Below are 17,282 nucleotides of genomic sequence, written 5' to 3'. Positions count from 1 at the left end.
CTACCTGTTGTTTTGGGTACATAGGAAAGCCATATATGAAACAATATTCTGGTTATCCCGCTGATTAGCTGATTTGTATATTTTAATGATTTCACCCAACATTTTCGTGGGCAAATTGCACTGATCTGCTCATTCCACAACTGGTCCACATGAAGAGGTCTCAAAGGAAGCTGCAAAAGGTACAGCACCTGCCACTTTCAGTTTGCTCCATACCAGTTACACATAGGTAACCTAAGTATATGACAACCTTTAATTTAGGTTTTTTCATCTAAGGCTACTGGAACATTAACACTGTAAATATAGAATACCACACTGTTACGTAAAGTCTTTAGCGCTCACCAGGCTGAGCATGACTGTACATAGTTAAGCAAACTTGTTTCCTGTTGCACCTGCACCTGGTGTGTACAAACAATAAGTATTTTGGAGCCAACCATGCCAATGATTTCAATGCATATTGTGTAGAGGAAGAGGCTGTGTATCTGCTTATTTCCCTATTGGAATGTGCTGTCATATAACAGTACAATTTGCTGGCCTTCTAAACATTTCAGATGGGAGCCATAGCACTACCATTCTGTTCACAAAAGGAGAAATTGGCAGCCTTGTTGCACATTTGTACTGCACATGCACTTGTGTTGTTCTCTGTCTTTGTGCTTCAGCAATGGAGGTGCTGCTGCTTGCTTGATCACTCAGAAAGATCCAAGAAAAAGAGTTATGGGTTATGTTAGATATTAATTTAGATTAGTAAGACAGTTTCTTTCTTTCTTTCTTTCTTTCTTTCTTTTCTTTCTCTTTCTTTCTTTTCTCATATATATATATATATATATATATATATATATATATATATATATATATATATATATATCTATCTATCTATCTATATATATATATATATATATATATATCTATATACAGATACATATATAGGCCTCCGAGGAGACTTATTATGATGGCTAGTTTACTACATCCATTAGGTCTATATATTTAGACTTTTTATTACAACCAGTGGTAGATGGTACAACCACCTATTTGTGAGAAACAGCACATTTTTTTTAAATACAGTAAAGTGAGGATACCTATTGATGGAGATATTTGTTTGGCCACAGCTGATGTTTCTAGCTTGTATACAAGCATTCCGCATGCTGATGGAATATTGACAGTTGGAGAATCTCTGAGGAATAATGAATTATACCAAGGTCCCCTGACAAAGTCCATTAGATTTGTCACAAATTCTAATTATTTTCATTTCAAGGATCAGATTTAGCAGCAGGAGACGGATGGTGATTGGAGCCCCAATGGCCCCAACATACACCAACCTGTACATGTACCATTATGAGAAAATATCCTAAGCAACTTTAGTTGTTGGGTTACAAGGGATTCATTCAAGACATATTTACTATTTGAGATGGAAACCAATACTCCATAGCATGGTGGAAAAATTAAATGCCCTGCCTTCCCCTAATATGATTTAAAGCAATGTGTGACACTAATAAAGTGCATTTCCTTGATGCAGAGTTGTGGAGAGAGGAAGAGAGATTACAATGTTCCCTTTTTATGAAACCAACATAAGATATTTTCTGTATCACAAGGTAATAATGATTAATTCAAATGTAGAAAAAGGAGATGCACAAATGCGATTCTATCAGCATGGCTACAGTGAGAGAGTTCTGGGACAAGCACTAGATACTGCCCAAGTGAGAGTAAAATCAGCGGGTAAAGGAAGAAAAGATTATCCACCAACGGGTTTTGTTACTAGGTTTAATACAACTTCAAAGCAAATTGATTGCCTGAAAATGTGGGCTATTGTCTCTATGAGATTTACTTGTGAAAACAGACTCAGTAAAATGTTATCATAAGTAACTGTATAAAGAATATTAGAATACATGACTGAGGGCACCTGGGAAACTAACATGTCTAGCCCCTTGTCGAATTTCAATATAAAAATCTATTTGCTCTTTTGAAAAACAGATTTCTGTGCAGAACTTTAATAATAGTGCAAGAGCAGCACTATTAACTGATGTGTTTTGAAGGTGAAAACATATTTCCCATGACAAAATCCCTTTAAATAACAGATCATTTTGAAAAGCATTTTTATTGATTAATTTGAGTTAATTGCTACTTTGTGCATGATATATGAATATTATCCAAAGTCACAGCTATTAGTATAAAAATTTTAGGGGTTACTGGTGTCTCTATTATCTCTCTGTTATCACAATATCAAATAGGATACATAAACTAATCTGACAGCTCAACGCAGTATTAAGTACTTGAAAGTGTTTAATTTAAAAGTAATAGCACGAGCTTAGTCCTTTATTAAATGTACAAAGGCATCCTGGCATCCCTTCAAAAACTATAAAAAATAAATAATGAAGACTGATTGAAAAGTTCTTAATTCTAAAACATACTTAAAGATGAACCCCTTTAATATCATAATTTTTAGATTTATTTTATTCATTTTTGAAAATAAATTAATGTTCAGAATGAATTGTTCAGGTTCAGTTTGATCCCCTAGGTAAGCATGTTTGAGTATCATAATATGTATATCCCAAATGATATAAGAAACTCTACCTCCCACGCTGAATAGAGTCAGCATATGTATACAGTACCTGAAGTAAATATGATTTATCTGTACAAGAGGTTTTTTATATTTAATTTCTTACATTTAGTTGTAAACTGGAGCTAAAATACAAAAAGACCTTTGCTTCATTTTTTAACTTGTAGCAGATGAATCATAATTATTGATTGGTTGATGTTTATAACTATAGTGCAGTTTAGCATTTATGTTAGTAAACAAGCACCAAAAATGAACTGCAGGCCTAGCAACTGTGATCATCCTGGTTATCATCAAATCATCATTTAATCAATGGATTGGAAGGACTGATCAATTTTGGTGAAATGGCAACATAATGTTAATTTTATTGCAGAAAAGTAAAACATAATTAAGGTAAACTTGTAATGGTTGTGTCTCATTATATCTATTAAGCAACATTACTTTTACAGGCAGCTTGTTCACTAGATGCAGCAGGTTTAAACAACACCATCAGAAGATCTGTTTACCACTGAATACATTTGTTTCCAAACTAAATGCAAAAGAAAGAGACTGCCGAGATAGTGAAAGATAAAGATATTTTTTTCAGTCCTTTGTTTTTTTAGCACAAGTACATCTCCTGCTTCTTAGGTCCTCTGAGCTCTTAACATAGAATTATCCAGTCACATCTGACATGCAATAAAGGGAAGGGAGGCATAGATTAACCTGTTCATTTCTAGTGTGTTCCAAGTAACCTCTGAAACTGCTAAATGCAAATAATTTGCTTGACCTACTCTCAGCACGCAGGAAAGTCAAGTCACTTTCCCTTTTAAAATTCCTTCTGGCTGTGTTCTCTTTCACTCACTTTTCAAACAATAAATTGCTTAATCTGGACTCTCCAAGGAACTCACAGTCTATAATTCAATCTATTAAACCAAGAAATTAGGTGACAATGAAGTAAGAATGTGATATCAGCTTAAGTATGGTGGTAATGCCATTGTTGCCTCTTCTGCTACTGTTGCTATGTGTAGAAAATATAGAATACAATTTAAGAGACATTAGTGAAACACTGACCCATTTTGATGTTTTCAAGTGGCTTGTAGTATGAAGTGGATTGGTATCTGTTGTCAAAGCTAGATTATTGACAACTTGGAATTTGATGGCAGATATGTACAACCAACACATATATACAGGTTGCAAGGCTTAATAGCCAGGTCATTTTCCTTTTGCCTATGGTCTCATTAACTATATCAAATGAAAATTATTATTTTAAAACTCTCCTGTAGGCTGATAGCATTTGCACAACTTTGTTGCCAGTGTGCTTCATCTGTACTTGAAACAATATAGACTGGTTCTATCTTACATTCCTGTGCACAGTAGGCTTCCAGGTAATGCTCCAGTCCTCAGTGGTGTCATTTTTAATATCTCAGAAATAAGTAGTCATGTGACTACAGCTGATAAATTATGAAACATTATGGCCTGGGTTAAACACAGCTCCTCCAGTGTGTTTAATACAAGGACAAAGAACCAAGGACAAACTTCTTAAAACAGGAGGTATTAATACACATTAGAGATTGTCTTAAAACCAAATATGAAATATTTTCAACCACACTTGATGGAAACATGCAGATTACTCCTTTTACCCCACATTCATCAAGAAATACTGTTTAATCCCATAGATAAAGCCTTAAAGTTGAGATCTATTAAGAAAACCTGCAGGCTAGGATGAAGTGGGCTAAAAGAAGCTAGGATGAAGTAAGTTAAAATGAGCTAAAACATCCTCCATTGTCCAATAAATGCAGTGAAATTCTCCTTAAAACATAGGCATTTCACCTTCATTGAATCGATAGAGACATGCAGATGACTCCTGTATATCCCTGTGGCAAACTTAGTATTCAGTATACCCTCTTTAATAGCACAGACACAGTTTCATCATTAAGAGTCATAATTTAAAACTTTGGGTTGTCTGTAACCATTCCCACAATCCTCCTCAAATGCCGCTCTTGTATTTTCTTAGCCTGCCAGACCTGGGTTTTACAGCAACTGTGCCTGTGGCCTTTCATTTACTGATTACATTCTTTACAGTTGAAACTGACAGTGTAAACATCTGAGATCTGAGCTATTTGTAGCCTTCCCCTAAACCATGATACTGAACAATCTTTGTTTTCAGATATTTTGAGAGTTGTTTTGAGGATCCCATGCTGTCACTCTTCAGAGGAGAGTGAAACAGAAGCAAAACTGGCAATTGGCCAATTTAAATACCTTTTCTCATGATTGGACATACCTGCTTATGAAGTTAAAGGCTTAACAAGAAAATCCAACCAATTTGGTGTTGCCAGAAATCAGTATTGAGCAGTTACATGCATTCAAATAAGCAAACTTGCAAGGGTACTCAAACTTTTTCATATGACTGCATGCATTATATAACAAGTCTTTAATTTATTTGCAGCACGGGGTTTTGTAAGTGAAGATGAGTACCTGGAAATCACAGGAATCACTAGGGAGCAGTCTGGAATATATGAATGCAGTGCGTCCAATGATGTCTCGGCACCAGATGTCCGAAGGGTTAAATTAACAGTTAATTGTGAGTATAACTATGTATTTCAAGTCTAACAAATAACATGCAGATATAGACATTTTCAACTGTTATGTCTCTGCGTGTCAAAAGAATTTACAGTACTGTAAGATTAAGTTAAGTTGTCTCTGGGATGATTGTCATAACTAAAGTGTGAAAATTAATGTCACTGCAACATAAATTATACAAAACACGTAAAGAAAAAGTGCAGGCCAACTAATTCCAGTCTGAAAAAACACTGAATGGTCTACAGATATGGACAATAGCAAATAAAGAAGATCTGGCAACATGTGCAAACTATTGTACAACTATATGTAATATGCTAATAAGCTTATGATAAAGATAATTTATATAGAACACTGCATTGTAAGAAATGGTGGAAAAGAGCAAACAGTTTTCACTTGTCAACTATGTAAAATAATGTCCTTAGGAAAATAGGTGTACTTGAGCATCTCATTATGGCTGTGAGAAATACTTAAAGTGGTTGAGAAGTCAGTCTAGTAGACTAGCTCCATATTAGACTTGTATCTGAATTACTTATAAAACCTGTATATTAACCATATTATAAGAGAAACACAATTGAAAGAAAATAATAAGCACGTAAGGTTTCTTGAAGAACTGCCAGAAAGCTTTGTTATGCTGTCGATTCTACATTCATAGCTGATAGTAAAGGAGACCAGAGGAAGTTGACGATCAGAGATAAAACATAGATGCTACATACAAATGTGAACAAAACAAAAGCAATAAAAACAGAAAAGACTACAAACTTTATATTTGTTGGTAGATTGATTTTCTGCTTGGATCAGTCGTTAACAATGTAGAATCTATGGCAAAGACTGTTTTTTGATAGAACCAGACTAAAAGATCTATATTATCTTCACATGTATTAATGTGACAAAAATCCCAATTGTCCAGGCTTTGGTATTTCTATTTATTTCTCTTTGTTTACATTTTCTACAAAATTAAAAAAAAAAGAAAAAAAAGAATGCAAATCTTAGGGGCCAGGCTATGTTAGTTTGTGTGGTGTCGTTTATAGATCTAAAAATAAAATATGAAGACATGTAGCAGGATGCCGTTGACTTTTTGTGTTGGTTGAGATGTTCCAGCAGCTGGAGTCTCCAAGCTTGTAGCCTTATGCAGTAAAATATTAAACTATGTTGCTGGTGGCAGAAAAAAACAGTGTGGTTTATGTCTTGATGCAAAGGGCAGTTTACAGACCATGTTATTGCAATTGCTTTATGATATTGTCCCTTGATGTTTTATTTCTGTGGAATCAATTCCGTACTGGAGAAACTAGATATTTAACATGAACAAAACAAGACCATAGAACCAAGGTAAATAGGAAAAAAAGTAAGCTTCTTTGAGGTGGAGTTCAAAAGAATAAAGATCAACAGCTCTTAAAAGCAAAAATCAAACTGAATTAAAATGCATCGATCTGCACCAGTGCCCAAAAATCTATGTATTGCAATGGAATAAAAGCCATGTTCCAGGAGAATAGAAATTGCCTGATGAATGAAATGCAAATGGAAAAAATGTGTTCATGTATTTATCAAAATTATAAAAGCTTGAGAGAAAATGAGCATGTTGAATCAAGTTAGATTTGTGTGTTTTATACTAAACTATCATATTCATCAAAGCGGATTAAGATTTCTTTACAACCACAAAGAGCATGCATTGTCATGCAAATATTTACACTATAATGTAATGACAGAGAGGCTTTCATATGAAACCTTAATACATCATTCCTGCACATGAACATAATTGTCTGAAGCAGTAAATTCCAGAGTAGGCACCAAATGTCTTTCTTTATAACTGGGTATGCAAGATGAAGCCCACATGCAAATACCTTCCTGTATGATTATTGTATTGTATATCTTTTTATATCCTACAACAAATATTTTTTTTCTAAAATAAAAATAGGAAAAAAACTTCTTATAACTATATATAGAATTAACCTAGATTATTTGATTGGTTTAAATGCATTACAATAATTCAAAAATGGTATGTTACTGTAAGAAACACTTTAATGGGTTGTTTATTAAAGGTTAAGTTTGTGAGGTTTTTATACCTTGAATAAACTCACAACTTGAATGTTTTCTACTTTATGAATGACTTGAATGTAAAAAAACTTGAATCAGTGAAATCGGGGTGAAAAAGTCAAGTCAAGCCAAGTCAAGTGGATTTTATTGAAATTTCAGCCATATACAGTAAATAAAGTACATAATAGAAACGAAATGACGTTCGAACCACCCGGTGCTATACAACAACTCTAGTACATGGTCATGCTGGGCAAAGTGGACATTTCAGTTTCTTATGAATATTGATATAATTGATACATTATAATATTCCTTATAATATTGCAAAATACTCGAATTGATAGAGTTTTTGGTGAAAAAAACTCAAATAATTTAAATACCTCAAATTGATTTAGTTTTCAAGGGAAAACCGCTGGAAAAACCCGAACATCATGAAAGCTACAAACATATTCAAATGGTTCAAGGGTCCTCTGCCATTGACTTTTACATGACCTCGACAAGTTTTAGCTCAAGTATTTTTGGATTTGAGCTATTTCCAGCTTCGAAGTACAGGTACAATAAATCCAGAAAAAATTTTTTTTTTTTATTTTAACCAGAAAATTCTATTGAAAACTACCCTCAAAAACTTGAATTTTTCAGTAAAAAAAACGACTCAACCTTTAATAAATAACCCCCTAAGTGTGACAGAAGGTCTTAATAGATATGGGCCTTCTGTAGAGTTCAAAGGTTGAGTGATTTTGTGTTATATTTATGGAACTATACTGTAACTGTGATTCCCATTGTTTGTAAAGGGCAATGACACTGATTTTATCAAAATTGAATGTCCAAAATGTCAAGTGTTAAAAGTCTTAAAGCCTTCTTCATTACTGTTTCAATCTTAAGTAAACTATTTTGTTAAAATGTACTTAGAAATCAGTTTTATTTGTATTACTTAATCTGCTGAGTTGTGTACATCTCTTTATAGACCCACCATACATTCTGGATGCACAGAACATCGGGGCTCCCCTTGGCCATCGAGGTATTTTGCAGTGTGAAGCCTCTGCTGTACCTGCAGCCGACTTCTTCTGGTACAAGGAAGACAAAAGGTAGTTAAGGCAAAAGCATGAGGAAAAAAAATATTTACATGTAAGGAAAAATTACCACGTCCCGATTCTGTGATCCTTTCTTTGGGCACATATTGGTCTTTTTTCTTGGGCTTACATAGACCTGCATAAAAAGTTGGTTGGCAATGTACATTTTTGTGTACTGTTTTTAAAACGTCATATAGGCAATATGCTAATCAAAAGTTGTGCTGCAAAAAGCTCGACATATTATATTGGTCATAACTTCTACTTCTGCCTATAGCCAGTTTTAATCAGACTTCAATTCCCAAAGTACCTAATATCTACAAATATACTGCAGTCTCTATGATGTAATTCCATATGTGGATACAGAGTGGTACCTAGGGAGAAAGCCACTTTGCTGGAAACAGCTGTGGCTTGTAGACTAGTTACTCATTAGTTACTCAGAGAATGCCTTGATCTGATATAAGAGATGATCTATGATTGGTTCTAAACTTCACCGTTTTTTTCAACCCAATGCTGAATATCACATGCCATTTTGGTGTATATGAATCCTGGTTTAATCCACAAATATATGTTTACAGATAGTGTGTAAAATAAATATATGATAAAAGCAACTCTTTCAACCCATTACCTTTTGCTTAGGCTTTAGCATATGCCACAAATCTGTACAGAACTGTCTTACATGTCATTAAACCTTGATGTAATAACAATAAATAACATTCTGAAGGCAGATATGTGTAGCTATTTTTAGAACAGAGACATCTGGCCAGTTCTGTACAAGATGGTGAGGGGAGGTCAGGTTAATCGATTGGGGCCCTGAAGACATGTTCCACCTAAAAATAGCAAAATAAAATATCATGCATGTTGCTTGTGATTTTGGTAAGGAAAAACAGCATTGTGATGAGCACAGAGCAGATCTTTCTGTGCCAGGAAGAGAGATTTTCTTTATACACCGAAAGGCCAAATTTTATCAGGTAAACACACAGTGGAGCACCGAAACAGCCTAATAATGTCAAACTCCCTGTGGATTAATCTTGCTTTGGATTTTTTTTTATTTTGTTCACACAGAAGCAACACAAACCTGAAATTGCTATAGTGCTGAGTAGCTTGGATTTTATTGAATGACATTGCTTGCTCTATCTAGCCTGCCCAAACTTTTCTTCATATTACAAGGCTAAAAGCGCCCATGGTGCTCAGCTGTTTTATAATACATGTGAATTATGTTATATTGTAATTGAGGGTAGTGAACTTACCAAGCCAGAGTTAGCCAAGCTAAGTAGTTTGTATTAATAAATGTATTTACACACAATTTATGGGATATTTTTTATTTATTATATATATTTTTTAGCGGTCAGCAAAGATTTGCATTGAGCAAGTAAATCATTATGTGAGTTGCTAACAGTGCAACAAATGTTAAACATATCCCTATTTTTTTAAAGCCACAGTCTTTTGCATTGTGCTTTCTTCACTGTCTGGCCTGCCAGTTCATATTGGGATGATTATAAAAAATATATATATATATATATATATATATATATATATATATATATATATATATATATACAGGATTAATTGGAGGAGGGTAGATGATACAGCATTTACAGATTTGACACCCGTAAGGCAAATGGTCAAGTGAACATGAATTCCCTCAGGCAGATACAACTTTAAGTGGTCCGGATCCCATCCAGTGGAGTGGTTAGGGAGAAGAATTCTAGCCTAACACCCTATCCACTGTGGTCCCTTCACTAAAGGCATAAAAGGAAGCCTTGTAGGAAGCTACTCCCTGCTATTATCCTTGATGGAGCACACAACTGCTCTTTATATATACCCTGTCTATCTCACTCTCCTAGAGAGTCTATAAATAAACTAATCTGTGCTTGTTATTCACAGGGTTTCCTGGTCCCCTTTAGGGCAGTGGCTTTACTGGGCTTTGGTGTACCCAGGCTCAATGGGAAACACCTAGTTGGAAGGACACCAGGAGCCAAAGAGGAAGATCCACTCCTTTCCACACACTATATTGAAGTGTGGCAGGAAGTGGTCATTACACCCTTTGGCCAATCACTATTGGTTATGCAAATAGAAGTTGAAATTAGATACATGGGGTTAAATTTATCAAAGAGTGAAGTTCTGCCACTAGAGTGAAATTCCGCAGCTCTCAATTCATTTCTATGGGATTTTGAAAGGCGTATTTATCAATGGGTGAAAGTGAAAGTTCACCATTTGATAAATACCCCTATAAAAATCCCATAGAAATGAATGGAGAGTGGTGGAATTTCACTCTAGTGGCGGAACTTCACTATTAACTTCACTCTTTGATAAATATACCCCAAAGGCTTTTGCCTAGTAACTAGGGAAGTAAAGGGTAGGGATTTAAAGCCATAGGAACATAGTAAAACCTATGGGTCCCTACACTTATCCACACAGCCAGGGCAGTTGCTGTTTAGAGCCAAACTGATGTAAACATTTAAAAAATGCTCTGGTATTTTGATAAATGTTTTGCAACTTTGCAATGAAAAAAGTATCCATAACAATGATATCTAACATTTAGTATATTCTGTTTTTATTAGGCTGAGTGATTCATGGAGGGGGGTCAAAGTAGAGAACCGAGAGACAGTTTCACGGGTTACATTCCTCAACGTTTCAGAACAGGACTATGGAAACTACACGTGTATGGCAAAGAATCTACTTGGGCACAGCAATGCCAGTATTATTCTGTTTGGTAAGAAGGAAGGTGCTGTGTTTTTTTCATGCTTATGAATGCATAGATAAGCACATTTTTATAAAATACTGTCCTATTATCTGTATTATTTTTATTACTATTAGAAGAAAAGTTTATACCAAGAGCTATTAAACTTGCTACCTTACAAAAATATCCATGCAAGGCACAATACATGGCAAGAGCTTGAAATGTTCATGTTATAGCCATTTAGTAATACTTCCATGCACCCTTGCCTGTTATCAAAAAAGCAATGTATATTTCATTGAAAAAGGTTTCTTAGAAGACAGACACACAATACTCCATATAAAACCAATGAGCAGAAACTTCTGAGCAGTTTATGCCTGTCAGGCTTCAGTGAGTAGCAATTTAAGGAAAAAAATATTTTTTCTTTTTCCTTTTAAGTCTGCAACATAAAAAAGAGAAGAATCATTTGCCTGTATATTTCTAAACTGGTTAAAGACCTGTTACTTTTATAAATATATATAGGACTGTGAATTCTGCAACAATAATAGTTTCCTAGATACATATAGTATATCATAGATCATACATGTTTATTACAGGAGAGAGGATGAAGAACAACATAGGAAAGCTGTTAGCTGGGACAAAATAGATTCCATCTATTTACTACAATAGATTATATGCTAGATTTTAATTTCCATTCTTCCATCTTTTACTGCTCCTTCTTTGACAACCACCTGATTATTCCTTTCTTTTTGGGACTTTTCTTGTTTCTGTAAAACCACAGAAGTATTTTTTATCTTGCCTCATCTTCTCCTATCCTGCCTATCCTCTAATTTCTTTACCTGATTGTTCTTCTCTTTCCTTCCCTCATCTGGCTCCTTCTTTCCTTTATTCTATATTTTACATTCAAAATTACATATATTGTCTTATTACCTGATTACATAGCAATTGGTTTTGTGTAATGGACAACTGACATAGTACATAATGTAGTATAAAATATGAAAATAAGATAAAAGAAGTACAGGTATAGGATCTGTTATCCAGAATGTTCGGGACCTGGGGCTTTCCGGATAAGGGGTCTTTCCGTAATTTGGTTCTTCAAGTCTAAAGTCTACTAAAAAATAATGTAAATATTAAATAAGCCCAATACACTGGTTATGCTTCCAATAAAGATTAATTATATCTTAGTTTGGATCATGTACAAGCTACTGTTTTATTATTACAGAGAAAAAGGAAATAATTTTTAAAAAATTTGGATTATTTCATAATAATGGAGTCTATGGGAAACAATCTTTCTGTTATTCGGAGCTTTCTGGATAACGGGTTTCTGGATAAGGGATCCCATACCTGTATCAGAGAAAATAAAACAAGATAGTGTATGTTTATTAAAGGTCTGACCATAGTTCAAGCAATTAAGGGTGCATAATGGGAGACAACTTTATGGTGCTTCCTCTTGCCCCATGTAGTAATTGTGGTGGGAGATGCAGTAAAGATGCTACAGTACAATGAATTGAATTAGTAGTTATGCTATTTGGAAATGTTATGCTACATCTGAGATACATGTTGCATGATATGTATTAGAAGAACATATTGCAGTACTTATAAGATGTAATCCTGAAACTCCTGAAACTCTTATTAGGGTGTTAAACATCAGCAGTTTATTCTTTACATTTTATTACATTCATTACATTGAGTTGATTGTACATGCTGTGAAGAGGCTTACAGCTCTATGGAAGAAGCTGTTCACCTTCCAACACTTTTTTAGTTCAGTTGGTTTCAGATAGTTTACCAGAAATAAAGACTTTTTTTCAATAACTTTTTATTAGCAAATGTTTTTCAAATATTGAACCTTAAAGATTAATTAAAACATGTTTATGTCTTTCTAAAGCAGCTTTGGAAAGGGGTCACCAAATCTGTAAAATGTTCTAAATTGATACATTAGTTAATACATTTCGTATCTTTGGCCCTGCTGAGCAAAATCCCTGAAAGCAGCAGTTATAATTGATACAATAGTTGCTAATATTCCACAGATGCTGCTGAGAAATGTATCAACTAATGTAGCAAATTGTAACAGTTCAAAATCTGCACTTGGATTACTGAGCTGCCATTTTACTATTTTATTTTCTAGTCAAATTGATCTTTCCCTTATTTTTTACTTAGCCTGCTTTGAGGCAATACACCGTGTTCATCTTAATTTAAATCACATCTGTTTCCATTTAAATGAATGCTGTGACATGTTGTACTATAATGTTTCATGTTGTGCTGTTCAGGGTTCCACTGAAATTAATGCTGTGACATGATGTACTATGATGTGCCATGGTGTGCTGTTCATTGTCAAAACAGAGACTGTTCCATTTGTATATGTGTATAGTCTACCTGAGAAAATCTGCATTTTACCTTTTACCATTGTTTTCCTTTCGCTGCTGCTTAGTGCAAATAATTCTAATGTAAGGAGGTTTGGGGTAGTAGGATTATTAAAATTATTGGGTAAATTTTGACTTCCATCTCCAGACTTGTTAGAAGAAAAACTTATTCAACCTAGGCTTTCATCAGACTGAATTTTTTTTGTGGTAGAAAAGAATATAAAATAATATTTGTTTAGCATAAGGGTTCTCTTAAACTTTGCATTGGCCCCAAAAAGTTTAAGGGTTAATGAGATCATTTAGATTTTTTTCAAAGCTGTATGTCCTACTTTGATCTTACATTTCCCTTGGGTATCTTTGAGGGTCCCTGCATTAATTAATGCATGCTTTATAATTGTATTATGCATTGAAATAATCACACATTAGACCTGTATAAAAGGACATACTCTAGCCCCCACAAAGTCTTTTTTCTTTATCGATGACAAATTTGCAGCAACATGCCAAAGTAATTACAATACGAATGTTGACATTCACTGAAGTGATTATTTCAAACAGGTGCAAATATGCCTCTTTAAGAATGTTACTTGTTTGCACAGAACTGAAAATTCCAACCATGTTATTCAGGCATTATGGAATCTTCTATCACATTTAAGAAAGTCCATTGACTCCTCATGAAGTTGAGCCTTGTGTGTGTGCTTTGTGAGAATAATAGGGAACTTAGATTGGAATTTCCATTGGGGCAGGAATGGATACAAATACTGAATTATCTCTCAATATGTGGCAGGTAACATATTTGCTCTGTATGAATAAATTATATTAGTAATGGAGTAAGTAATATACTTTTAAAAAAATAAGGTCACTTTACAAATAGTTCAGCATTTGTCTATATGCTGTAGATGAAGCATACAGCATGATCTTCTGATGGGCAGCATCATTAAAACAAATAAATCATTGCTTTAGATGCAGAGTTCTCAAGAGATTCATGCAACATAATAAAAAATATATGTTTGAGTAGAACTATGCTCAACAATAATTGCAAATGTTCAAATGGGCCAATAAATAAGAGAGATGTGTTGCTGTTTTGGTTCAGCTAAAGAAAGGTTTCTTTTTACTTACAATGTTTTCCCAGAAGCTGCAGTCACTATTACAAGGGGGAGATGTTTATCCAGACTCAAGTTTATACCTGTGTTTGCAGTGGCAAGCCAGGGTAGCAAATTATTCCTTTAACGCCTACAGTATTTGGCCAGAGTCGTTAAGACGCATAAACAGCTTTGATGTGTTTAAAAAAAATCAGCCTTTCAGTGTTTGTCCCAAAATATACAAGCCATCAAATCAAACCTCTAATTTAAAGGCATTTAAACTTTATGTACATTGTCCCTTTAAGCTAGAAACTAGAATAAATGTTGACCTCTTTTTGCTTTTGGTTATGTAAGGCAGTGATCCCCAAAGAGTGGCTGACAACCCATTGGATGTTGGTCTCAGTGGCCTCAAATAAGGCTGCCAGTCCATATAGGAGATACCAGATATCCAACCATGCCACTTATTTGGCATCCCCAGTGACTTTTTTCTATGCTTGTGTTGCTCCCCAACTCTTTTTAGAATTAACTGTTGTTCATGGGTAAAAAAAGGTTTGGGACCTCTGATATAAGGTATGTGTGCTATATGATTCTCTATGATATACTGTACCGTTTAAATAGTGACATAACAGGTCATCACAGAACCCAAAGATTTAAAGATACTGTTATATATACACTGTTGACCTCATTTAAAAAAAGTGATTTTTATTGTAGTTGTTTACCAGCAGCTCTGCTTTATTAATCCTTCCATTATCCCACCTGGTCTATTGTTTCAGTGGTACCTTCAATTGTAAATATTCATGAAACTCTCTCCAGAAGCCCTACTAGAAAAATATCATGTAATGTCAAATTAATTTCAAAAACATCCTGTGTCTAGTAATAAATAGCATCCAGAAGTTCACTTTCAAATTCTTCTTGCTAGTTGGTTGTTATGGGTTTCTAGACCTGTAGAGAAAAATTTGTAACTCTATTTTTAAAATCATCACAGCATTATGCACAGCTCTAAAAAAATGCCTGCTGTTCTAAAACATATAATTTTCCTGCCCAATCCAATATTGGAGTATTTTTATTAAAAAAAATTCCAGCTATAAAATGCTTCATTACTGGCCAGCTGTAGGTTTACGAAACAAATATAACAGAAAGCATTTTCAATTTGAATTTCAAGGACTATATGTTAATTTTCTAATTGCTGCAATTTATATTTAGGTATCTACTGAATACTATATGTATTCAATTGTCAAATACGGAAATTCTTTCTGTAGAAGGAAGCAATAGTTTGATCTGAATGAGGTTAAATAAAACAAGATGCCAGCAGGTATTCTGAAAGCATTATACTGAGCAAAATAAAAACAAAAGTCTTTTTTTATACCAGAAAATAATTCATATCCTTTGGTGCTTTAGGTTAGAGAAACGGAAAGCTTTTAAATGTATTAAGTGCACAGTATTTTAGTGTAATTCTTTTGGAGACTCGTTTGGGGTTGTATTGGCAGAGTATGATCTCCCAGGATATCTCTGAACGCTCATTACCACTGAGTTAAGAGTAATAGAGAGTATGGATTTAAATCTATTTCTTTCCTAGTGATTGCTTATATAGTAGTAGCACAAAGTCAATAGATGCCTCAATGCCAAATGTTTATTTGTAATGTGATTTCTTCTACAGATTTGATACATTTTATAGTTTTGCCTTATATTTTTGTCTATTTATTTGAAAATTTTTATTGTGTAATTGTCGAACCTTTAATCTCCCACCCCATATCTGCCCTTCCCCTTTGTAGAGTTATTCCAGTCCACCAGCTCACCCTTACTGCAAGGTCAGTACAGTCTGTCCCTTGTTTCATATCATATGTCTAACCCCTTGTGGTCTCCTTGTGGCATGATTAGCCACTGTGTGTCTGGGTTGAGGGTTGCTTCTGTTTTTTTGTCAGCAGTGTTTGTTTTTCTTATTACGTTCTTGCTCTCCTTGTAGTCGTTCATGCTTATAATGTTGATATTTTCATCTTTAACAAAAGAACCAAATCTTTGGCTAGGGCCAATTACCCAAGCTATTCTGTTTTAGCTTGTCTTGCTTTATTTCTTTCTTTTTATTTAGTTTTAATGTTAGACATCTGCAAATAATTTATTTCTGTATGGGAATTGGTGAAGCACAAAGAAACTAGCAAGTTTCTGTTAAACTGCTAGAGACAAGGAGGGATACAGCAGCTGTATACACACACACACAACATTCCATATGAGCTCCACTCTGTTTACTGTTTGTACATTTTAAGTCAATTAACCCATTTTTGCATAGCTTATACCAGAACTAGGCAGCATCTACACTTTTACCATATCTACTATTTATAAAGATAAGGGATATATAATGTGGGATTTCATTATCCAGAATTCATTCAATTCCAGCAATGTCATTCCCCTCAAGATATTATTTTTGCCATTCTTATTGCAAAACATTTCTGCCTAGTTGTCTCTATAGATAAATGTTGATTAGCAGATTTTAGCCACAGTGCTCACAGTTATGGAAAGTTCCATTATGCATCCCATGTCTCCAGCATTCTGCATAATTGGTCCATATCAGTATGTTTTTTCAGTATACCTGCTTGATCATGTTTCCCCTTCTTTTTCTTTTTTTTGAGGTGGTGGGCATCCCTATCTTTTTGCATGCTTTATATGTTTGGGACATCATGGCCACATTCTGATATCCTGGGTATGCCCCTTCTTTCTTCAGTGCTTCAGCAGCAGAATTCTAGGTACCAGTTTACTACTGAGTACAGGCTCTGGGACTGCTGCTTATTTTACCTAGTGTGAGTGTAGCAGAGCAAAGTCCTACTGCATTCTTTAAAGAGTCAAAGACTTAAATAATTGTAGGCTGTTAGGAGGTGAGTTTTTATAGCTAATTCTTCTTGAGATTTTTTCTTTCAAAATATATTTATGTCACTAATGCATCCTGAGATATTGCAACATTAACTATAG

The 17,282-nt window shown here is 34.4% G+C and overlaps 1 protein-coding gene across 5 annotated transcripts in view; it reads left to right on the top strand.

The window, feature by feature from the left end:
* Positions 1–17,282, top strand: part of ntm.L (neurotrimin L homeolog) — a 712,676-nt gene that overhangs the window by 668,563 nt on the left and 26,831 nt on the right. For 3 of the 5 annotated variants that reach the window (XM_018224492.2, XM_041568485.1, NM_001092700.1), the window contains 3 exon segments: positions 4,974–5,108; positions 8,100–8,220; positions 10,767–10,918. In XM_018224492.2, the coding sequence (XP_018079981.2) occupies positions 4,974–5,108; positions 8,100–8,220; positions 10,767–10,918 (408 nt within the window). 5 annotated transcript variants of the gene reach the window in all.

The sequence above is a fragment of the Xenopus laevis genome, chromosome 7L (assembly GCF_017654675.1).
Source record: "Xenopus laevis strain J_2021 chromosome 7L, Xenopus_laevis_v10.1, whole genome shotgun sequence".
NCBI classification, from domain to species: domain Eukaryota; kingdom Metazoa; phylum Chordata; class Amphibia; order Anura; family Pipidae; genus Xenopus; species Xenopus laevis.
The sequence above is the reverse complement of the archived record's forward strand: the minus strand, read 5'-3'. Positions and strand labels throughout refer to the sequence as shown.